General features: G+C 35.2%; 2 protein-coding genes across 6 annotated transcripts in view; one reads left to right on the top strand and one right to left on the bottom strand.

Annotated features, from left to right (window-relative positions):
- The window catches only part of LOC111049504 (homeobox protein OTX2-A-like), a 71396-nt gene that overhangs the window by 21336 nt on the left and 24065 nt on the right, over nucleotides 1-25995 (bottom strand). For 2 of the 5 annotated variants that reach the window (XM_039423684.1, XM_039423685.1), the window contains exon 2: nucleotides 1635-1783. In XM_039423684.1, coding sequence (XP_039279618.1) covers nucleotides 1635-1764 — 130 coding nt within the window. In that variant the 5' untranslated portion in view covers nucleotides 1765-1783. Of the gene's footprint in view, nucleotides 1-1634; nucleotides 1800-10942; nucleotides 11099-25995 lie in introns of those variants that run through there. The other 3 variants (XM_039423683.1, XM_039423681.1, XM_039423682.1) reach the window with 3 other exon arrangements.
- On the top strand, nucleotides 21167-23834 carry LOC111049501 (chymotrypsin-1). Its single transcript, XM_022335579.2, has 2 exons — nucleotides 21167-21458; nucleotides 22760-23834. The coding sequence occupies exon 2, from the start codon at nucleotides 22763-22765 to the stop codon at nucleotides 23657-23659; it is 897 nt and encodes a 298-aa protein (XP_022191271.2). The 5' UTR covers nucleotides 21167-21458; nucleotides 22760-22762; the 3' UTR covers nucleotides 23660-23834.

The raw sequence follows: 25995 nt of genomic DNA, 5'->3' as shown, positions 1-25995 counted from the left end.
AAGTATTATTCAATGAAACATTTCTGTCAATAATACTCCCATGACAGCTGAAGAGCCTGGATTTGCTTTAGAGTCAATTGAAAAAGTGGTACGAGAAGTATAATTAAGTATAACGAGATTTATAACTAGATATAATGAAGTTATTATAGCAGCATCGATCACAATAGTGTGTTTTCATAGTGATCATAGTGTGTGTGTTTACAAGCTGAGGCCTGCCGCAGCAGAGAGATCGGTCCCACAGGACGACAACCGACAGCAATAATTGACCAAAAGCAAGTTGTCAGCGGCAGAAGCATTGCGATGCGATGCGATAATCCACGCACTGCTCTTGGTCGCGGTCGTTATCTACTCCGTCATAGTCGGCTAATGAATTTATAAGCGCGTAATGGGTGGGTGAGTGGGTTTAGACGGGGATTCCGACGGTCGCCGTGGATGAGAGGAAGCCTCAGCAGTGCGACAGGGAAGCTCGCTCCCTTCGCTCAGTCTCCGGTAATTTAAACCGGATTACCGACGACCCTCGTGTGCGTGCGTGCTTGCGCGAGTGTGAGTGCACGCCAATGATATAATCAACACTGATATAATCAAAGAGGGTACCGGACTGCGATAAACCACTTTCCATCCAATGATGCCTAACAATCTCTTAAACAATAATGGCAACTCGTTTTCCTCATTTGCACAATCGAAAATTAATCTCTCATTGTATTTAACGGGCTTGACGAATTTCTCAGAAAACTCAACAATGCAACGAGGAAAATGCAGTGTGTAAATTATTTGAAAGGGATATCAATTTTATGGTCGAAGGTGCTAATGGCATTCTATTAATTAACTCAATTGTTATCTACTTCAACAATGAAGAGTACTCGTAAAAATCGTTCAAAATCATTTTACTGAAAGCCTATTCTCACGTGATTGGATCACCGAATCATATCAATGGTAGTGGATCATTTCGAAGGTCACTTTGGAAGCTGATTATTTCCCAAAATATTCCGACCATCTCAATGAGATATTCAATTCCAATATTGTAATCAATTTCCAAACTATCAAATTTTTCATTTTCATAAATGGCAGAGAAAAAAATTGGTCTTGGACTTGATCAATGAATTCCACTCAAGAGATTTTGTGCAAAACTATAAAACATTATTTTCTGAAATAAAAATATTAAACTTCTCTGAATTTGTTCTGGGTTTATTTTTATTTCCAAAACTACGAGCATGTTTAGAGAAAATAAATCAGCTGTTGATTCAAATCCGGGATGGAACAGATATACAGATATACTGGATAGACTGATAATAAAGATGCGATCCACCTACACGTAATAATATTGTAGATCACTATCAAAAGTATATGGTGTATATGGCCCTAAGCTTATCAAAGTTAGTTTAGAAGGTAATTAAACAATGGATGAGTCACTATCGTGCAGCACAAAGGAAGTTTGTTCACGTTGAGGATAGCCTACAGGCAAGACGAGATTTCCCCAACAAGTTGAAATTTTATGGTCCTCAATAATACTACTCTTATTTATGTTTAGGAGGTGATTTATCAGGTTAGGAGGTGATCATTTACATTTGGATTATAAATTTGAATCATGTAATGATTTCGAATGTACGGTAATGAGATGTTGTTGGTTTGCGTACCTTGAGGATAGCCGACTGGCGAGTCGAGATGGTGGGGCAGGGCGAAGGGCACGGGTGCATGGAACTGGTGATGTGAGGAGAGCACGGGTTGCATCGCTGCCGCCGGCCCCTTCAAGTAGCTGCTCGCCATTCCCCTGCTCACCGCCAGCCTAAAACAAACAACCACTAATCAAATATTTAAGATTCATTTTCATAACAATAGTTTAAATTGATTAATATTAGTCCAATTTATAATACTAGTGCCCTTATTCCTGGTTTTTCACTAATCAATAATTATTATTAAAAGTATTTTGATAAATTTTTCTCTAATCAATAATAACTATCAAATTCGTATGACTGTCGTTTCTTGAGAGTCCCTGAAGCCAGTTACAAACACACATCGATTTTTGGACGTTTGATTTTTTGCCGTCCCAATGAATTCTATGAGATAAACGGAACTTGCAAACAACATCTGTTTTATTTTAATAGAATTTGTAAGAACGGCAAAAATCGTACGTCCAAAAATCGATGTGTGTGTAACTAGCCTTACGGGCCATACATTATTCATTTATAGAGATAATGGGCTGCCCCGATTACTATCGATTATTATTATTATTATTATTAGAAGTAAATTCCTATAACTTGTGTTCGTTGAGAGTCCCTTGAGAGATTTAAATTATTTATTTACAGAGGAAATACGTTACCCCACATGTTTATATTTTACAAGTAGTTCAAACACAATTAAATGTACTTTACAATTAAAATACAAAGAGCAAAGAGAATTGACAATCACATTAGTCCAAAATTGACCAGCAGGATAAGTTATGAAACTGAGGTATACATAGAATATATTACGTGGAATATCAATTGCATTAGAATAAACTATAAAAACCGAATAATTGTTCATTTATGTGGCGCAATGATTCATGGAAACATACAGCATATACACCAACTTGATCGTTATAGTCTACCAACAGATACACCAACTAGATCAACTTCAACAGCTTTTACAGAAACTCAAAATAATGCAATGCACTTTAAAGATTAAAAGTATTAAAACGTAAAAAAAATTGGGATCCATTTTGAAATGGACTTTATTCAGTATGCATAAAAAAGTATGAGGACTTAATGGATGAATAGATGTCCTTATAATTCATAGAATATATAATATATGAATAGTGATCGGTAGTGAGTAGACAGAGTCTATTGCAAGTGAAATTATAGGCGCCTAGAAGAGGAGGATGAATCCTACAATGTGATATAGGCTACTTTTAGATTTTCACTTCGACATGTTTTCTCAGTAACACGTGAGCGACCATATTTGAGTACGATTAAAATATAATATATTATGTTCAAGGATCTATGGATGCTACACAACATAATTAAGTTCCCATTTTCGTCATTACAAAAACGTCTGGCACCTAATTCATTGTTGATGAACTTTCACATGACGATAAGCGACAGTGACTACAATACTTGTCACTTCCCCAGAGTGTGATGAATAAATACTGATGAGTCTCACACAAATAGCATATTATAACATCTTTACCGTAAACTTCTATCACATCTCCTGTGAGCATTGAGAGAGTGAAATTTATCACATTCAATTAGCAGGAAAAACTGATAATAAATTATTAATTACTCGAGAAACTTGATTCAACAATATTAGGTATGGAAATTATAGTAAAATTGTAAAATAGTATTCTAATATCCCAATGAAACCATCCTATTCTGGAACACCTTTACAATAACTCGAAAGTTCAAGCGATATTTTTCATCAATATGTTTCATTAATAAATAGGGTGCTTATCGCGCATCAATGCATGCGAATGTTAACAATATTATTAAATCTCGAAAAAATGACTTCACGATTTGCTAATCGGAAGAGAGATTATTCCAATCACCTGGCGTGATTCTCTTCACCATGAACATAATATGATATTATCTCATATATAATTCACATACAGTTAATATAAGTGAACTGACTTTAAAATATGTTTAAATATTCCAAAATATGTTCTAGAATAAAGAATATAGAATAGAATAAACCTTATATTAAATGTGGATACGGTGAGAAGCATTTGATCCACAACGGTTTGTACCAATTTATGATCTATTAAGAAAACATAGTATTCCATGGTATATTAGAGAAAATGTATAAGTGAAAGATTGTTTTATTTTCTCTGGTACAATGTATTCTATAGTCACAATGAAAGGGGAGCAAAGTTTGCTGCAAAAGTGCGATAGAAGCCTATGCTATGTTCCTATTTGATGACACATTAATTTATGATGATAAGAGTTCGATTTTAACTGTTAATTCAACTCTTGTGCAACTCTTAATACAAAAATGAACTGATGTTATTATTATTTTTTTCGATTTGTTTTATTTTTCGGATGAATAGCTTATAGCATAGAGTAAAACAATCTTTCAAACGTGTAAGTTCTCTCTGCTCATAGTGAATGAAGCATTAGACGAGATTTGCATATTGATAATTATATTTAACGACCATCCTTCAAATTACAAAGTTTCATCGCCATATGAATCTCTCCTTCCACAAGCTGTTGATGAATGTTCACATTGAAGAAAGTATAACCCCTATTGCTGCTGATTGCTTTTTGAACAACTGTAGACTAATAATGACATATCATTGTCTATCTCTGTCTGGATCAGGTTACAGGTATGTTACAGTATCAAAATACACCGGCAGGCAATCAATTTATTTATTATTAAGGTCCATTCCATAGAATTTGTAGAAAAGATGTGTAACGATCGTAGAAGCTAACAAGCTCATCCGTTATTTTACATGTTATTATACAGCCTATTTTAGACATTACATGGGGGAATGCCCTGTGCCATTAGAAACACTACTTGTTTTTCTTTCAGTGCCGTTGGCATTGTTGTAAATATCTTATCATCAGTACAATAAAATGTTTTCACTGAGCGTTTCTAGTGAACTAAGTGCCTCCAAAACTAAATTTATTTATTTAAAAATTTGGATTCGTTATCTGGAAGACAACAGTAAACCTAACTAAATTCCACGATAACCATTTATGGATCATAACGATATTTTGTTTATCTATTACTAGTAAGCCCCCGTGATAGAAACTCGCTCAAAATGCCACTGATATTCTTTTAGCTGCTCCATTGGAAGCAGCGGAGAATGAAATTACATAACGTCAATAACGCTTACTAAATTTGAACTAAGTATATAAACTCAATCCAGATAATTATGATTTTCATCACATTTTCCACTGTGATGATTGCCCGAGCGTTATCTTGGAGTAATTTTCGCCTGAGAAAAAATAAAGAAGAAAATAAGAAAGAATTGAAAATTCTAAAACATTGTTTTTTATATATTTGGACTTCCAAGGTGGGGTTACTCTCCATACTTAATTATTACAAAATCATAGAGTCATATTCAATATATTCTATAGTTTTTTTTCTTTTAACAATATTGCAATTGTAAGTTACTTTGTTCATTGTTTTTTCATTGTATAATAATCTTGTATTGTTGTATTTGTGAAGGAGACACATAAGGGGTAACCTGTTGTCTCCATAAATGAATAAATAAATAAATATTAAATATTAAATATTTCGTCTTATTCGAGCTATCACTTACTATTCTCACCCATTTGGAAAAGTTGAAATTCCTAAACTAGAATATGTTTGGCAATATTTTTAACAATTTTATAACCCTACAATTATTGACAATTAGCAGATAGAGAGATCAAAAAGATACCCGACACAGCTCAAACTCATTAGAATGAACAACAGTGCTTCTACGTTTAAATAGAATACTTCATACTTACACCCTAATGAAAGGAGTAGTTTCTCGATAGTATCGTTTTGAAATGATATACTGTATTTGGTGAAAGGAGTATTTTGAAGTAATAATTTATCTTAGGAGACCCATTACTGTTAGTTTTATTCCTAGACAGTATTTATAATGCTTAGTTGACTTCTTTAATGGAAGATATCGAAAAGTTATTGGAAGATGAGTTATATCTTACAGGTCTTGATTGGTTACTAATATATTCTCATTGAACTTGACCTTTTAATCCATCACTTCTTCCATTTGAGCAACTGCCTAATAACGTATGAAGGATTAATTTAATCACCTGGATAATTCTGGTTTATTGACTACTCATGTGAAAGTTGTCAAAAAACATGTTTTTGTTATCGAAACTTATAACACATAGTCCACTCGATGTATTACCGTTGATAATAATATTATAGAATGCATTAAGGATTAACTGCATTGATCATTGTAATCAAACATGAGGGGAAAGTTAATTAAACCACGGACCGTAACTTCATCTAGTAGAGCTATTTTACTTGAATCCGTATTTTCGCCCTGGTAATAGTTCTTGAACTCTTCTAGGAATAGTGAATGACAAAAAAAAGCTTTTGTAAATCAACCAATTATCAAAGGTAATTGGAAATTCTGCCTAGCCACAGCTGTAGCATGATTGTCCATATACATATATTTTGTCATTGTAGATGTATGGAATTCTATCTTCTGAAAACATCACTTTACCTATAGTACAACATTGAGCTCTGGGAAAACGGTACCCAAAGGATTATCGGTACTACTGTGACCTGCAAGACAATGGCAAACAAGACAATGCAAGACCCACCTGTAAACAATGTTCATGAAGTTCAAAAAACATTTCAATCTCATCTACAGCAGAAAATTATTCTTAACAGTGATACCACCTACATAGTTTCCTAAAGGAATTCGTAGCAGACTTTAACAATCGACCATTCTTTCTAATAGACGTATAGAAGTCTATGAGTAGCTATTATTGATAATTAAAAATATAAAATTTTCAAATACAGAAATTTTTACATGAAACAACTCCAATTCTCCCCACAGTACATAGGATAGAATAAGAGATAGAAGGTAGGAAAAAAGAAAAAGGATTAAGTTCCCATCCTGGCAGCCCACCCAAATCTAGTCGTGGTTAAAGGGTAAGAGGGGGGAAACTTGGAATCCAGTCACTGGCGGTGCGTAGCGGCTATATGTTGAACTGCAACACGGTTGGTCCTTTCTCGTATGTTAATCGGCAGGATTCTCACTGGAATTTTAATCTCAATGATTCAGTGGTAACGCCTTTTGAAACAAATCTCCTTATTCTACTTGGATGGCTGTTGATATTTCTTCAATAATCGTCTATTATTTAATCAATTAGCTTAAAAACTGTTATTGATCGATGATAGCCTGTTGAAATGTGTTTTTTGATTAACTCAGTTGTGAAATGGGCAAATGACTCTTTGAAATATATATGCAATCTCTCAGCAACTCAATCAGCTTTCTGTAAGAATAATAATTATTTTCGGAATAAAAGTAGGCTATTAGTTTTAAAGTGGCTGGTAACTTTCAAAGCTTGATCTCATCACAACAAACGTAATCAGGGTCTTTTTCAGAAATAATCGGTTATGCAGTTTTTCTTGAAACATATAAACACCTGATAGGCTACAATGGATCTGCTGTGAGATGTTGCACGAGGTATTTTTTTGTATAGGCGGGTCAAGATTGAGAATTATGTCTACTATGAATGTGATGAAGACAATTAAAACAATATTCAATTGTGATAGTATTGGAAGTGGAATGAATTTCCTGTTTTTATCAAGGAGGAAACTCTAGTTCTAGAAGAAAACTTGGAAAACTGGGATATATTTTTTTGTATTTTCAACTCTTTAATACACATCTTCACTTCATTCCAACACTTGGTTTCTACAACTCATTCCTATTTGTCTAAATAACTCTCAACCAGGAAGGTTCCATTTTTTCAATTATCAATCAAAATATTGGTGCCTGGTACAATTTTCTACGAGAAGCTGAGCATGAAGTTGAAAAGCTTTCACCACTCACAGCTTCTTTTATTTCTCTTATTTCCTCAATTTCCCGCTCATACAAACTCAATTATTCATTTTAAATTACTGAAAATACAGTAGATACTATTTCAACAAATCTCAATCCCCTATAAGACATTTTCGGGATAGGAAAGTTCGTATTTAATCATTCATAAGAATTCACCAATTGAAATGTAGCAATAAGATAGTTTCAATATTCGTGTTCTTTTTCAGCTAAAACGAACAATATTATTGTTAGCGTTGTTAATTTCGCCTTAAACTAACTATAAAAGAGTAGACCAATAACGGAATGGGAAAAGTTATTAGATCTACTACGTCATAATTTGAAATTCACACTAGACAAAGATCAACTGTTTGAGAAACGTTCCTGTATTTTCAGCGCAGTTGAGTCCAATATTCACAACAAACCGCCTAACCTGCGAGAATGAGCAAGAATTCTATCCACCAATTTTACACGCATCGTCGATTCCCATTGAGGCTTTCGACTGTCGGCACAGCAGAGCACAACTTCTTCTTTTTCTAGTTTCTGAAACCATTTGGACTCATTAGATTGTAGCTAACAAGCGCGCTTGTGCGCAACAAATGCGGAAGAATAATGGCGAACAAAATTCTTAGGAACAAAGTGTTGTTCAAGATTCGGCTTCGAATAAACAAGTACAAAAGATCTTGACTGAACACTTGACTACACCGCTTCAAGTGTAACCTTCAACAGGCCGATCAGGGGATGCTGGATGCTGGGTGTTTTGCTCACACATAGGCAGATGCAATCTTGCATTTGCACAACTGTGCTCCAAACACAGTTGAATGGTTTTCCAACTGGTCAAGATTGTTGCTACTGCTAAATATTTCTAGATTATCAAATCGAAGCAGAAGAAGAATAAATTGCATTACGTTATCTTCAATTATCTTCTCAATAGGGAGGCAGGTCAATTTTTCACAAGCAATCATTTCTCAGGTTTGAAAATGCCCTATCTAGCATTGTTGAAATTTTGAAGAATTTAACACTGCAAGGTCACCATGAGATGAGAAACAGATCATTGAATAGAAGATCCTGTTATTCCACATTTCAATCATTGATGATCTTTCCAATATATTGCTTCCATGTTCAACAATTCAAAAGTACTTCTCATGTTTTATATACATATGTGCATTTGAAAACTTCATGTATCATCCTTGTTTTAATCATTCATCTAAGACCATTATAAAACAAATTAGAAAGTAGAAATAAGAAATACTAGGGATTTTTTATAGAATATATTGGAAAGTGAACACTTTCAAAAACGTAATCATAGACTAACCATAAGACTGTAATTGAGTGGGAGTTTTCCAATTTGAATTGAACATTTCACAGCACCATCACATTCTTGTCTTTATTACGATAATAAGTTCGGGTTAGAACATTTCAAAGTTCAATCTGGAAAGGGTACACATCCAAACTTTATTATTTTTGAGAAGAGGAACATCATCAACTTTCTATTCCATTATTCATGTCCATATTGATGATAAACAGGAAAATATGAGAAAGGAAACGAAATAGTCAGGTGCCAACCAAGGCCTTGGGTGCAAACCACAACAAACACTTGATGAGAGTAGGATACTATTTCTTGCCATACAATTCTTCACTTGGACATGGACCATTACAAAAATGCTGAATACTTTTCAATCTATCGCCCACTTGCAGGCACGTGCTACCGTTCCGCCTTACATGGAGCACCAGTGTTTATGTGAAGGGGGTTCAGTTTGAAGAGAAGGGCCCAATTTGGCGAAAGTGGGTGTTGTTTGCATAGAGGCGGTCGGAATGAGGTGGCTCGACCAGAGGCGGCAATCGAAGGCAGCGGGAGGCCGAAGATCAGGGTCGACCAGGAAAACGTCTAAACGTGCGTCTGTGTGCGTTAATGTGCGTTTGTGTACAGACGCCGCGGGCGGCAAGTGCAAATTATTGCTGTTGTCGCTTGGAGTGCTCCTCCCCCTTGTCAGCCCACTCCCCTCCCCCAACCACCAGCACATGACTTCTCAACAGTCGGCATCATCTACTTGTTGACTACTCGCCTCTAGTTTATTATGACACGAGTGCCCTGTTTGTTTCAAAACAATGGCAGGTACACTTTTCTCTCTTGGTCTACAACCTACTCTACGATCCTTGAACACAAGTGATCTCCTACCCCAAAAATCCACCAACCCTTCCCCTTCGCTTCCAACATTACGCGCTCAGTGCAAATAGAGATTTCTAATTATAGTTTTTTCCAAGTCGTCTGTTGTGTTGAGTGACTGCACAGTAATCAATGAAGCATGCAGAATGCAGAAGAGCCCACTCCAAAACCTTTGTACGAGTGCGGTGGCAATGATCTGGAAATCAATTACTCCAATATTTAACGATGTCCTTGTAATATGTATCCCTCGTACCTCACAACAATTTTTGACTCACTGCTTTTGGTTTTCTCACTTACTTCATGGTAGTACGTACAACACTCTCGCCCACGAGACTATACTGCAATATTTTACTCATATGAGATTCGAGTTATTTTCATGTTGCTGGAAATCGATGATAATTTGCAATAATCATTGTCACTACTGACTTCGGTGCGGTCCTTTGTTCTAACAGAAAAGTTATTATTTGAGTGAGCCAGTCATAATGATTCACTCATTCTCAACTATTACAGATGTTACTGTTTTCTTATAGTAAACATTCATATCCGACAAAATTCCTCATAATAACTCGAGTGCTTAACAGTCTCTTTCACAGTTTTATGGTTACATGGGGCCGAATATATTTAATGTAATATAGGTTGACGAATAAGCTATGTTGAAAACGGATGCATCATTATCTGAAAAATAATGCCCTGAGAAATACGTTTTTAGAATTATTATTCATTGAATTAAAGTTTATTTTCCTATTTATATGAATTCAGAATTCAGCCAACCTTTTGAGCTTCTTGGCATTATAATCAAATCAAAGATTGTTTTCATCATAGAACAATCACGTTGTAAGTAACTGAGAAGACTGAGTAGATATTACAAAATTAATTCAATCTGAATAGTAGCCTGCAATAATAAATAAGACTCAAACATGAAAGGGAGTAGGTTACAATAGAGGTTGAGATCTCACAGACTGAATCTCGTGGAGATATCATCTACCTCTCAATCGATCTCCTTACCATGAAATTGATATGAGACTAACTATCCAATCAATCCATTCAATAAGAAGAGAAGCTTGCAATAATAATATTCAAACTTAAAAGGGATTAGGTTACTATGGAGGTCGAGATCTCACAGACTGAATTCTCCTGGATATATATAATAATAATCTACATCCCAATCGATATCTCATCATGAATTTCATGGAAAACTATTTAAATTTGCACAAGTGATACTCGCTATTTGTGAGGAGGAATGAAGGCTTCTATTAGAGTCTCTCTTACAAAGCATAGCAACCTGAAAACAATCAACATACCTTTCATTAGACTGGAAACACATCTGATCGCCTTCAGACACTTTGAACACTTGTTGACAACTTCTGAATAGGGATAACTGTTATGGGATCTTGATACAAGGCTAGGGTATTGCTGCTTAAGGAGAGCTTCTCAAGTACAGCAGCAGTTGAAAGGTGTTTTAGTTGGTGAGAGACACAGAGTAGAGTGATCGGTGGCGCAGACATCCGCCTATTGGAAAGCGACTGAGGTGACAGCAGCAGCAGCAGCAGCAGCAGGTAGCATAGCAGGTCTGTGTGGAGTGCCGCAGGCGTGAGAAGCCAACGCATGTCCTGGTCTGGGTGACGCTGCTCTCAACATGCTCTGGCGACAACTGCACTCCAAATCGGTACTCGGCGATTTGATAACAACACCTGTACAACACATGGTGCATTGTTGGGAGAAATCTGGAATTATTAACTCCAGACATGGGTCTATATTTATTTCACAATTAAATATCGTACGATATTGGTTATAGTTGTGTACTAAATATTCACCTATTTTGAAGTCAGTTCATGGTGCGAACAAATAGAGTATAGATGAACAAAAATTTGGCTTCAAGAATGTTCATTCTGATTGGATTGGATTGGAGAACCTAATATTTTTTCATTGCAATATGAAAACATATGAAGTTTTCCTTACAACAGTAGTTGTATTAAACTCGAGATCAATTGATATAGGGCTAATTCCATTACTAAGTTAACAATAAGGTACATGCTCTATTCAAAATTGGTCGACAATATTTTACATGAACAGGCTGATAAAATTGCAAAAAGTTCAATATTTCGATCGAAGCACCATCAAAATTAGAACTGGATGATTCCTTGAGTATATAAACCTGAGATGCGTTAAGAATATTTTTTTATAAGAATTAGATTTGGAAAATGAATTTTTTTGTTAAGGTCTTATCTATATTTATCTATTGTAACTGGCTTATACACGTACGGGATAGGAAATTCACGAATGACGCATTAACACGTCTGAACTACTGGAGTGATTAACTTGAAATTTTGCATAAAGATTCTCTATTCACCGATGATGATTATAAGCTTGTTTTCAATTCTTCAAGATTTTATTATGCCAAGTTTTCAGTTTGTCAAGTTTTTAATTGGACCCTTGCGGATCACTGGTTACCTTCAAGTCCAAAATAAGTTGAAAATTTAGAAGATTGATAAATTGATCAGATTAATAAATGAAATTGATTCACGATATAATTCAAGACATTATGGATAAATTATTATCAACAATAAGAAATTCTGTGTAGTCGAACAGTGTTTGTGCGCCTATCAAATGCTTGGGCGAATAAAGGGCGTTATTGTTTTGCAAAGCAGACCGCCCAATAATATCGACGAGGATATCAGTCCGAACATGCATTGATCGGTCGGTTGACGACTGACAATAGACGTGAAACAGATCGCAAACGGACGATCGAGCAGGCATAACGACGCGGGGAATTGCAGGGAGATTCCATACAACAGAACCTTCCTTTTTGATCTTTTTCTTGTTCGAGTTGCAGTTTGACTGACATGGTGGTCCACGGCTTGATATCACGTCAGCTTGCTGCCTCTGAAGCGATCACACAGCAAAGCCCTATCAAGCTCCCCCCTCCCGCCCCAACCATTCACACTGTCTTCCCACTCCTCATTCAACCATTTATACATTCTAGTTTGCTAGATCCACTTTTTATCGACGCTCTGCTCGGCCCACCTGCTTCTTGTCAAAGATAAAGAACGTCTAGTTTCCACAGACAAGCAAGATTCCTCCCACGTTGGTTGGTAACACGCTGGAATTCTTCATTATGGACGTTTCGCATTGTGAAATTTGTTTGGTCCTTATTTTGAATAGGAGAATAATGGTGTAGTGGAAAATTGTAAACCTTAGAAGGAACTTCTTATTGCTGTTGATGTTATCCTGGGGTGATGAAAAAGGGGTTCAAGAGCATTTCTACTTTCCAACTTTAATTACTGAAAGGGAGATTATCAACTTGAGAACTAATATTGGGGAGGATAAAACATTAGCTTGCCTATAAAACGCTATATAAGGATAATATTTCTTCCATCACAAAGGCAGTCGCTTATAATAATTATATTCACATACACTGAATTTTTTTGCCATAAAACACATTACCCTTGATTGAAATATTTGTGGGATGATTAAGTTAATCAAACTTCTATCACAGAAATTTTTTTGCACCAAAATTATTCTATTTTGTTTATTGTGATTGTCTGTTGTTGTTTGTTTTGCATGTATTCATTTTGTTAATTTCTATTTATCTTGTATGTGTGTGTGTGAACAGACAAATTTAGTCTATGCTTCTATCTATTGAAATAGGCTCAATTATGAAATTGAATTTGAATGAACTACTCCCAAGAGAACTATAATTTTTCAATAAATGAGAATTTTTTCATTAAAATATTCTCTATTTTCAATGACACAGACTAGGCATGGATTGATATCAATAAAAAATGTATTCTGATATAAGCACATTTTATCAAAAAGCATTTAGGTTCAAATTCTTGATTTTTATCAAGAATTTATCCAGCTCATTCTTTCTTAAAAATTTTGATTATTTTTCTGCTATAATACTATTCAAAGTAGCTTGTTTTTAAACTGTTGTATTCTCGGAAAATGATTACAATGATCTTTAGGCTAAAACCTTTTAGCATCAAATGGTGATTTGAAATCAAATTTCATTCTATCATCTGCCTTTGAAAAGTTGTGAGGTCGTGAATTTTCATGTATCTTTTATAGTAGGTAATGCTTCCGCAATCTACCTTTGGTCGAATGAACAGGTGTGGTTCAGAATACAACTATCATCCCAATCTTCATTCAGAGCTATCATTTTCTAGTTAATAGGATGACGCTCCTGTGCAGTTATGAGTATCCTATTCGTATGTGTTTAGCATAGTAACGACCGTCTTTTCTACCCTTTCGGTCTTTGAAACACCTTTGAAGCTCTTCTGAATAGGCAACATCAGGGCCTCCTTCTCTAGGCACAAAAAAATCTTCACTCAGGCCGCCTTGGAAGGAGTAGCCTGAACTGAGTATGATCAATACTGTGAACAGGATTCTTCCATTTTAAGAACATATAAAACTCAAATCAATGAGACAATTATCATGACGTTCAATATAATTATTATCGAATTAAGTATATTAAGTAATATTCAATTATTATTTGAATCGTATGAAAATTATTCTAGAGAAATAAAGTAAATAAAAAGTACATTTTTACAAATCTCATCCTTACACTGACTTTGGAAAACTGAAATTAGATTGTTATTTGGAGGCCTCATTAGCCAAATCAAAATCTATTGTTTTATTTCGATAGTTAAGTTCAATGTCTCAACTCTTACCATGAGACTCAATTCCCCCCCCCAAATAGATTAACAGGCAAAATTTCCAGTTTCAAAAATGTCCTTTCAATGAAATGTATTTATTATCATCACAACAAATTGGATACAGTTCACATAGACCCAGATCATTTCGCACTAGGAAATTCAATCAATCTTTTAAATATATGTGAGATCTATTTTCATATTTTCATTCATGTAGTAAATAATAACAAATTATACAAGTTTACCAAGGTTGTAACTTATTCATACATTCCAGCTATTTGGGATTAGTTGTAGCTCGTGGAATGAATCATTCTATTATGAATTCTATCAAGGTTTAACAGTAGAGTGTTTTCTTTAAATCAATGAAAGATTTTCAATCATTGCTGTTGAATCAAAACTTCAAAATTAGGATCTAAACTTCTAAAATTTTGATCAGCGGTCAATCAGAGAGTAGCTATGTACTTGTTTGTTTTTGCAAACTTGATAGTTTTTTCTATGGTTTCAATTGGTTTTTGAACCAATATTTGATTTGCTAACCAAATCTTGAATAGAAATAGCATAAAATAGAAGAGATAATTCACTGAAGACTCCATATTGTGTTATAATGTTACAAATCAAAGGATATTCTCTAATTCTATGATGTCATTTTTGTATTTTCACTTCCAGAGTGTACTGCTTATATGATTCGCTGAGTTTGTCAAACAAATAGAATAATAATATAAAGTTGAATAGAGATGTTGTGAGAATGCTGGCGTGTCAACAGATTGGTGACAGGAAGTACAGAGTGGAGACTGGGAAGGGCGGCTCAAGAATGAGAACCTGGACCCATCACAGAAAAAGGGAACAGATTCAACGAAAAGACACCAAAGAAAGATGAGGATGATAAAAAAGAATCGGATAGTGGAGTTTGTGCGGCTGTCAGGGTCTCGCTGTTGAATAAGACTGGCGCTGCTGTCACTTGTCCTGACGTTTGAGATGGTGTGAAACCCGGCTAATTGTCACGTTGCCTCTGGGCGCACTCAGGGCCCCACTCACCTGCCTAGGGCCCCATCAATCCCAGGTATAAACTGATAAAAATCCATATAATTTCCTCAGTTTCGAATTGACTTTTCCCAGTTTCTTACAAGCAGCAAGATAGAGAGAGTGTTAAGTCAACGTTTAACAAAGTGTATTGCCAGTAATTCATCAGTTATCAATTTCTCCTCTTGATAGATCTGAACATATTTTTTGTAATTTTAGTCATATACTGAAGTTCTCAATGTTCCTTGCCCATATTATATGTCCGGTAGGCTATGGCCTATATTCATCCTTTGATACCTAATTTCAATACTTCAATTTCAGTATTCGATTTCTAGCTTATTCGAAGAACATTATTTATTGCAAACATATATTATTGTATCAAAGAAAGTTTTGTTTTGATATTTATGTCACTGAATTTGTAGAAACATCTGAAGCATATTATGAGCTTTAATTTGAAAATCAAACTTTGTATATCTGAGAAATTCAACATTCCTGAAAAATGTGTTTCCAGTTGCTAGAACTAATAATTTGGAAGCCTTATCTAGGTCTATCCTTAAGCATTGCATGCTATAATATTCTAGTTACGGAGTTCAAAACTCCCTCCCAAAACCACGATATCCTGAACAATTCCCATTGCTCATTCAATTAGATAGAAATGAGATTTATATCAGGTAACCAGAGAGATTTATACGAAGAATATTATGAATAATATTATAATAGTTATGGATACTAGATCACACCCACCCTTCGCATGCCTATTTCTAGTCCCATTCAGTAGTCACAAAAGAGCGAGCGAACAGAGCTGCCTGAATGCAACAAAGAACATCAAATATTCACTCACAATGACATTTTTTGAGACCGTTCTTCATCTTTCCCAACTCGTGATTTCACTCTCTGTCCCCTTCTAGCATTTCCCCTTTCTTACATCCAGTAGAACGACGCGGTTGTCATTGTTATACTAGAGACTTATTATAGTGGAACACCTTCACCGTTCTGACACAGCTTCCCGGTGAAGTAAGTGCCTTGATATTCCAATTGAAGACTCGAAACCAAGCCAAGACTCATCCTCATTCTCTCAACTGCCAACGTCGTAAATCCTGGAGAAAGGGTTAGTCACCGGCTAACGTCTATAATTCACAGTAGCAGCCAAGACATAGCTCATAAATAACTTGTATTAAAATTTATTAAATTCCAGTCGTCAGTTTTCAAAGTGAAGAAATCATCTTCTTAACATAACTCTGAATGCAACATGGGATGAGGACTGCCTGTTTCTAGCTGTATTAGAAACTTAAAAGCCTGTTTTTTGTAAATGCGAGACTTGTCATTTTTTCACACTTATTTTGGAGTGAACATTAAAGTGATATTCATTCATTTATTCTAATCATTCGATAAGCTACTAAGTGGAAAAATATGAAAATTAGAAGATTTTTCAAGATAGAAGTATAAGTTACAAACGATTCTATATTTTTGATGAGTTGGAAAATCATGTTTCAATGTAGCTGTTGGCTAGAAGAAAATCTGCATTCTGGCTGGACTCATTTGTGATTTGAAGTTTAATCCTCATTTTCTACTCTCTAATGATTCTCCATGTTTTTTCTTGTTATTCATTTTCAAATCCATTTGTATTGATCAAGATCAAATTTATACTGGATTTAAAATTTGAAATTATTAGAGGGAATTGATGGATGTGATAAATGTGATGATTTAATTGTAAAAATTTATTGATCACATTATCAAATATCAACAAAATATTGTTCTATTACTACCCGAGCTAGTAAACTCATCAATTCACACATAATATCATAATATCAGTGGAAATATCTGGTACAGTGAGAATATTACTCCCATACCTCTCATAATGGAAATAGTCCCATTAGACCTCATGGGAGATATATTTTCACACATCACATTACAGTAATGTATTAAGATTGTATTCAAGTAATGTGATATAATGGAATGCAATGATTGTATTCAACTCAACTCGTTTGTATGAGCATATGTGCTTGAAACAAATAAAATTAATTTATTTATTGATATTTTCATACCAAATTATTAACCTTAAGGAAACTGAAAGATTTTTGCACAATCTTATTATAAGAAATTATAGTTATAGTCTCACCATAAAGGTCACACCAATCAATAAACTATAAGAAATTATAGTTCTTAGCCGCCTACAGTTGAAAGCGTTAGCAAGGAAATATTTTGTTTTGTCATTGATAATGACACTTGAACAATATCCAAGGTTCGATAACAACAGTTATTTGACTTTCACAACTCATAGAACTCCTGAGATGAATTGAGAGGGAATAAAATTAAGAAGAATCTCTATAAACAGAATATTATTCCAGGTAACCTTCTCTCCAATTGTTGGCGACTCTCTCATGATCTGTTTTTGAACTCTGAGATGTTCCGAGAAAAACTCTTAAAATATTCACGTTGTTGGAAGGTGTTTCGTGCCCGCTCATTTCACATTTCTCTCGCCTCTCCATACAATCGCACAAAATTCACCAGGTTCAAATCTTTTGCATACTCGACACTTTCACGAACTCATTTCCTCTCGCTGTATTTCCTCTTCCTGTCTCTCTCACTCGAAACGAGAAAATTCACGGTTATCATTTTTGAGTCTTGGTGTAATTTAGTACTGGTTTTGTTGTCATCGCTGCAACCACGTGCTAGGTAACAACATAACTAGCGCTGTATACATGTATCTGTGGGGATTTTCGAATATGTGAATGTGTATAATGCGCGCGCGAGGACCGTAAACAGTTTTTATGTCGTTGCAAATTTTACGACTGCAGCGTCAATGTAATTATAATTTTACAGCCTGCGTATTTTATTGCAAACATACTTTATGCCATTTGCTTGTGTTGGGTTGGGTGGGACTCGTGGGCTGAGGTGTCTCTCTTAATAATGTATATTAGTTAACTACGTCTTAAATATTGGCCGCGATAAGTAAGCACCTCGTTAGATGTGTATTATGAAGATTTACTGTTTTATAAAGGATTCAGCTGAACATTTTGCCGATAAATTCTATGGATGTTTTGGGTACTTTTCGAATTCCTTCGACAATAATAAAGCTGTTGAACAAGAGTATAAGACTACCTTCGAGAATGGGCAACGGGAGAAAGCTATAACATTTCCAAAATAAATTTCCTATATCATCCTTTTAGGTTCTTTGTTGGAAGAAAAGGAAGTCAAAATTTGATCACGTGGATTCTCATAGCGTAACATATTGTATTGAAACCTATTCCTAATGCAGTAACATATTGTAATACGGCAAAATTTATCACATTATTATACTATTTATCACTTCATGAAATGTCTAAGGTTGATGCAAACTATGGTATGTGGAAATAGGCTTTATGGGGTCATAATATGAAATGGAATGTATGTGCAGTAGCCAAATAGCTAGCTACATGACTTTACTCGGCGTATTTAGTGCAAAATTAGTGTGGAATTATGTCCCAAACACCTTATATCCAGTCAAAACATGCAAGTGACCTTTATCGTCCTCACCTATGTACCGTGAATCAAACATCACACTTTATCTACGCAATAATTGAGAGGTCAAATATGGAAAATGATTATGTATTGCATTCATAGAATTTGTTCTGTGATTAGATTGACGATTAACGAATTTCTTCATCACTTCACAATTTGACAAAAAGTCATGACTCATCAATCCAGCTATTGGAACTCATTAGTTCCAATTTGATAATCACCTATTGAATTTCGATGTTCGTACAAGAAAAATAGACAATTTCTCAGGAGCTCTGAAGGACCCATAAAACAAATTACAGATATCACCTTTCTAACATGTTTGAAGAACTTCGTCAATCTAATCACGAAACGAATTCAATGAATGTTGTGGCTGCTGCTGCTGCTGTTTGTTCGATGAAGTGATAAAGTGTTGAATTTTTGATGACTGATCCCATCGGACTCCCCAAAATTATCCTGCTCTCTTTGCAAAGAGCTGAATGGAATACAATAACCATTATCTATAGTATTTGACCTCTCCTCTTGATTTGATTTGATTTCCCCATTATTGCGTAAATGAATGAGTGTTGTTAAGTTACTGTACATAGGTGAAGGCCACTAGCATGTTTCGACTGAGTTTCATGTGTTAAGGACATCATTTCACACTAATAACGTCCGGTAATGTCATGTAGTTACTTGGCTACTGCACATACATTCTATTCCATATTAAAACCCATACAGCCAATTTCTACATACCATGGTTTGCATCAACCTTATACCATTCCATGAGAATTCACATTCCACTGAGGAATCAGAAACCCAAACACAGAACTCGAGGTTGTCAGCTAGGATGCCTGCTTGGTAGTGCTATTTCTCACAAAAATATCCGTGCCACAAAACAAATTTCCAATTAACCCAATTGTCACTTTGATTGCTGTGAGTTGTGAATATTTTATATTGCAGACATGTTAAGGAGGAGGAGAATCAGAAGTGGCTACTATTTGAAGCAGTCGGTGGTAGAAGCTGCTTGATAAGAATATTGTTACGGGGAGCGGAAGGATTGAAGGTGGTCAGCCGGCGGGGGGGAAACCCAGCGGGGGTCTGGCAGGGAGTCACACAGCCGCGGCGAGGCGTGAGTCATCACAAAGGACCATCGCCGAACACCCGATAACGAACCACTATCGCTCCTCACTTCATCCTTCTTCTCGATCTCTCTTCAACAACCTCTTTTCCATCCACCCTCCTCTTTTCTCTTGATGCTTACAGGAGGTCGTCGTCATCCCGAAAGCCGGCCAACACCCGTAACAAGAAAACGTCCGACCGGACCAAACTCATCGACTGGAAATTCTGGTAGCCGCCACAACGCAAACCACATCTGATTCCTCCCAGGTGTGTTTCCATTCCATCCAACGCTAGCCGACCAAACTTACGACCATAACAACTTGTTACAAGCTGTTTTCGGGCTTGAGTTCTTTCAATATGTGTTGGACCGCCAATGTAAATTATGAGAGTCCTCAACTATGGATCCAACTTGTGCTTGACTGTAAATGGAATGAGGAATACTCTACAAAGCATTGCTCGAATAGTGAACTGATGCATACACAAAGGGCAGTATTCAAAAAGGAATTTTGAAGCGTTCCTAGTAGAGTTTACTTCTATAAGTCAACTTGAAGTGATATCAATTTTCAAAGACTAATTAAAACAGTACTCCCTCAATCAAAGATCGTAGTATACTTGAAAGTTAACTCAAGAATAAAATATATCAAGGTACCTAGAATACATTGTATTCTAGGTACATAGGAATATATGTCACTCTAAAGCTGCGTGTATATCAAAGTTATTAAAAAAAATGTTATAACTTGATCCTTATTTCTATTCTATTAGATTGAACGGAACGTGACAAACACATATGTTTATCATGTGTATGATAAGTTAGGCGTCCACACCAAAGTTATTAACAGAATGTTAATAACTTAATCCTCATAGATTCTATTAGATTGGACATAACTTATCATACACATGATGAAAATATGTGTTTGTCAAGTTCCGTTGAATCTGATAGAATCTATATGGATTAAGTTATTAACATTTTGTAAATAACTTTGGTGTAAACGCAGCTAAACGTAGTTGTATTGAAGGTAGTTGATGGAATGTAAGTTATTTGTATGATTGTAAAGAGTTATTTGTATCACTTTCTGAAGCTCCTCAATAAAGCAATGTTGATTATTTAGTGTTTGAAGCCTAAAATGGGTAGACAAATTATTTGAAGATATTATTTGTAAGGAAATTATAATGGAGGAAGATTATTGAGAAAACATCCAAAGCACAAAATTCCAAAATCAGCTTGGATCACTTTACAGTAGGCAGCTGTTTTTTAGCATCAGTCAATATTATGCTTTTGGATAATAAACATTGAAATTCAGAGTGCTCTTTAGTTATTCAACAGAGATTGATATTATTTCTCCATTATGATATCATCTCTTGTGTCAATAAATTTGCTGAAGGTACATCTGAGTGTGACAGCGAATTTCTGGATTATCCTAGACTACTAGATGAACATAACACATTAATTTTATACTCGGATGAGAGATCATAACCTTTCCAAAACCCGTCATCAAACAATAAATTACTTGGATGGAAATTGACTTTAGATGAATGAACAAACTACGTGAGTAACCAAATAATTACGTATGTTTTGTGTATATTCATAAGAGTGAGCCAATCTCAAATGGACGTGAACCTTCAATTCTGAATTTCTGGTTTCCTAATGTTTAATTTAGTCAAGAATAAAGAATTGCAGTTGCACTGTCATGAATACACTGCTGTTATTGATGCAATCGTATTAAATTATAAATTTTATCGTATACACTTTGAAACCTACCCTGAAACATCTTAATTGACATGAAGAATATATTAACTTATCATATAGGCCTACTCTAAAATAAAAAATAATGAATTAAACATCAGAATTTACTCGAAGGTAGTAAGCCTAAGGTTAGGTCATAGAGAAAATATAGCACAAGAAGATATCTCATGGTATAGGGTGTTTAATTTTCAATTTTAACTCAAGTTAAAGTCCTAGTACTTATTTTTTTCGTGAAGCTATGTGACACTGTTAGTCTCTCATACTGTGCCGTTCTTACACTCTCACCCGGCCAGAACAGTAATAATAGACAGTAATCATCTTGAAATTTAGAACATAAAACTCCCATACTATGGAATATATTTTTGAGCTATCTTTTCTCTATGGATAGGCACACTGTATTTTCTTCCAAAATGCAAGTTTTGTCAAGTAGTGCATTTCAAAATTAGCGGTCCAATTGATATAAGTGCAGGTAATTTATTGTGATTTGCGACATCATTGAAGTAATAGTTACTACGTCTACTGTTCATCAAGCTAATAATAGATTTTGGAACAATAGATTCTTTGACTACACACATAATACCTCTAAACATTAATAAAGCATGGAAGTCAGTTGAATCTCAAATCTAATTTTAACTGAGTAGCCTACAATTTGCTGGAGTCTTAATGTAAATTCATCAATTTTAAGGTTTGAATCGTTCAAAATTCATAGATTTACTAATTGAACATTTCTTGCAAATATTATGGAAAGTTTCTACAAGTAAAAGTTCTAATAAAAGTTTATACGAAACAAAATTAACTAGTAGGAATTCCTATTGAAAAAACGTCTAAGAAGCGTTTGGAAATCTGGATTCATTATTCAATTATTTATAGCGAATTGAAAAACTTTGATTCATTTAGAGTTCTGTTAGTATGAATATCACTATCATGTTAATTTATTTAACAGTAAGCTTATTATATTTTGATTAGATTATTTTTAATGGTTTCAACCGAATGGAAATATTTATGATATTGAAATTGTATTGAGTATCTCGTTCGTTTAATTAAAAATCAAAGTTTGCAAATGAAGAATTAGTAAATGAAATTAGGTTTTTATTTTCTTTCAGGCAATGAAATTCCTGATCTTCACAAATTTAATTTCTTCATTGTTTTTGTTGGTCAACTGTGAGCGAAGAATATTTGGAGGCAGTATTACCACTCACGGAGAGTTTCCGTATCAAGTGATTGTGCTATTGAAGAATCAACAAGTCTGTACAGGTACTATAATAGACGAGAATTGGGTGATAACGGCTGCACATTGTGTTATGGACGGCAGAAGAATGGCCAGTCCATCAGATGTATCTGTCAAAGCTGGATTTGTAAGAAGAGCTTTGGGTCCAGGACATTTGATGAGAGCTATAGATCTAGCCGTGCATTCAGACTACAGAACACTGACAGGTAAACAGGGATTGGCTTTGATTAAGGTGGAAGAGCCATTTCAGTTCAATGAGAAGATTAAGAAAATCAGTTTAAGTGACGAGCCGTGGCCCCACAGCGAGGGAAGGATGTGCACCATAGCCGGGTATGGCAGTACAGAGAACAACACCATCAACGAATTACGGTTCCTACAGGTGAAGGCATTCCATGGCAAGAATATGTGTCCATGCACTACACACAATGACCAACTTGAAAAGCTGATCTGTTTGGCTCCAAGAAGAGGACAAGGGGCATGCTTCGGAGATTCAGGCGGAGGTTTGATATGTGAAGGAAAAGTGGAAGGCATAATCAATGTGATCATGGACAAGCGCACCTGCAAATATTTCGCAGTCGATAGGTATACTGATTGCAGCTCCAAGCATGTTTATTCGACTTGCATGTACGTTTGTCCTGTACTCAACTGGATAAGGAAGTATGTTCCGAGTGTTCCACCAACTCCCGAAAGTTGTAATAAATGTAACAGAGGAGCACCCTCTGTCATCGTTCTGCTTATATGCTTATATATTGTAGTGAATGGATATTTGCTATGAAATTGTTATTTTGTTTTGTGTCTTCTAGTTCTAAAGTAGTCAAGAAACAAATACTATTCTTGAGTATTCTGAGAATGTAGATCACAAGTGAGTTAGATTAACGTGCTGTTAATATAAGATTCACCAATATCAATTTTGTAAAACATAATTTAATACATCAATTATTGAACATTGAGATTGTGTTTTTTGCTTCTATAGCAAAAATGGTCATTGAAAGACAATATAACAGTATAGTTTTCCGTTTCTAGAGAAATAGTTGTATACTACAGGATCAGTTCAAAGTACAATGATTTGTAGCTCTCACTGATGTCAGTTCTTTTTGATTAGCGCGTCCTTCCATGAGAGTGCACAAGGTGGCATAGCAATGTCCAGATGGAAGCTACTGTACTTCCACAGACGAGTCTAAACATAATATAACATTATACAGACATCCATTTAAAAGCGAGAATTGCCTCTTGTGACAGTTGATATCGGAGGTGAATTTTTATTAGCACGTCACTCTGCCAGCTTCTCTTATTTTTCACGCCACCATACTTTTTATGTGCGCCTTTTTATTTTTGAAACGAAGACGTAACAGCTTGATAGGAACACCACAGCAACATACAGTTGCCTGCGTTCCTTGCTTTGATAACTCCGTTCCTCCAAATAACGAAACTCATCAACAGGGACTTGCTCTTTCAGATTCTATCTCTTTCTCCACCGATCAAGCACCGTCGGTGCAGGTTAAAGGCTGACAGAAAGCGCAAGCATTCCAAACCAATAAAACTATACATATTTTCCTTCTCTTTCTCACCTATCACTCCATTCCAATCTATCATTCTTCCTAAATCATTCTCTATCTTCTTCCAACGCACACTATAACACTTTCTCTCCTACAATCCAGTGGGTAAGACTGTGGTCTGCCTTCAGTTGAATAAAACTTGCTACCGGTTTATCATTCCGAATACACAAAAGCATTCTGAACACCACATTAAAAGCTATCCTGACTTTTATCGGTTCACTGTTCGACTAAGCACAGTAGCATTCTGAAGCTCGAATTCTCTGTCACTCTTTTCACAGAATGTCAACGTAGACATATTTATGACTTTTGAGGAAGACCTTTGGTACTTTACTTGAATCCTATTCACTTTAGTAGTAACTGAGAACTTGCATCTCTAACCAATTCATCAAAAATCTCTGATTATGTGCTGAGTAGACAAGGATTGGTTCTCATATGCGTGAAATGAGGAAAAGCGTTAATTTCACAGATCACGAATGATGAGTATCTTCATATTCCATGTACGATAAATTATCACTAGATGAAAACTCTGAAGAGCAGATTGCTGATTTCCAATGAAACTTGAAAATCACACTAAAGTTAATTACATAAAGCTAATCAAATGGATGATTGCAAAATTGCAGAAACATATTGAAATTGTGGAAATCTAGTTTCTGGAAGTGCTAGTTGCAGCTGCATAATGCTACAGTACTGGAGATGGGTCAAGAAATATAAACTTGCATACTAGCAATGTGAAATAACACCGGGAAACCAAATTGGCATGAGAACTACAATTGGAATGAAAATTAATAGAACGCAAAAAATAAAAGTAGTTACTATTATTTACGTTCAAGGGATAATAAACGAGACAAGAAATTGCAGTCAAATGTCCGGTAGAAAACTCTGGACTGAATGAACTTTACTGGATTAACTGAATTTATTTCACAATGGTCATTGCTGATTACCATTACATGTTCACTCTTTCTCTGTTGATTACATCAGTTGTTCTTATTACTTATATGTTATACTTATCTCTTACTCTTATAATTCCTCCCGTAACCTAAGAACAATTATGAGGTTCATTAAAGCATTATTCTCAGTAGAAGCATTCCTATTTGCTCCATACACCCACTAATCAAGTACTAAAATTCTTTCAAATTCAAATTTTACAATCAGTTAATCAGTATATCATTCTAGAATATCAACAATGTATTTACATTTCAATAAATATGATGCAAAAAATAATACAAGAAATAAAAATCGTAATCAAATCATAATTTAACTTTCCAAATTTTTAACTTTTAATTAGGAGCTTGCAATTTTTGGATGAAGAGCCCCGTCGAATGATGTGAAACATAGAAATGCTCCCACGTATGATTCCAAGAATGTCGAGCTGTTGCCGAGGAATGCGCGCTCCAATCATGTTTTCAATACGATTCGGACAGAGAAAATAAACGAGCGCACACACAAGAAATATCTGACGTTTTGAGTTGTGCTCATTAGCATAACGTGATGGGGAAGAAAACTGGTCCGCGTCACACAAGTATGGCATTTATTTATGGGCTTATTATTGGCTTAA

Source organism: Nilaparvata lugens, chromosome 3 (genome assembly GCF_014356525.2).
Source record: "Nilaparvata lugens isolate BPH chromosome 3, ASM1435652v1, whole genome shotgun sequence".
Classification (NCBI taxonomy): Eukaryota; Metazoa; Arthropoda; class Insecta; order Hemiptera; family Delphacidae; genus Nilaparvata; species Nilaparvata lugens.
Note: the sequence above shows the minus strand (reverse complement) of the source record. Positions and strands in the feature narration are given on the sequence as shown.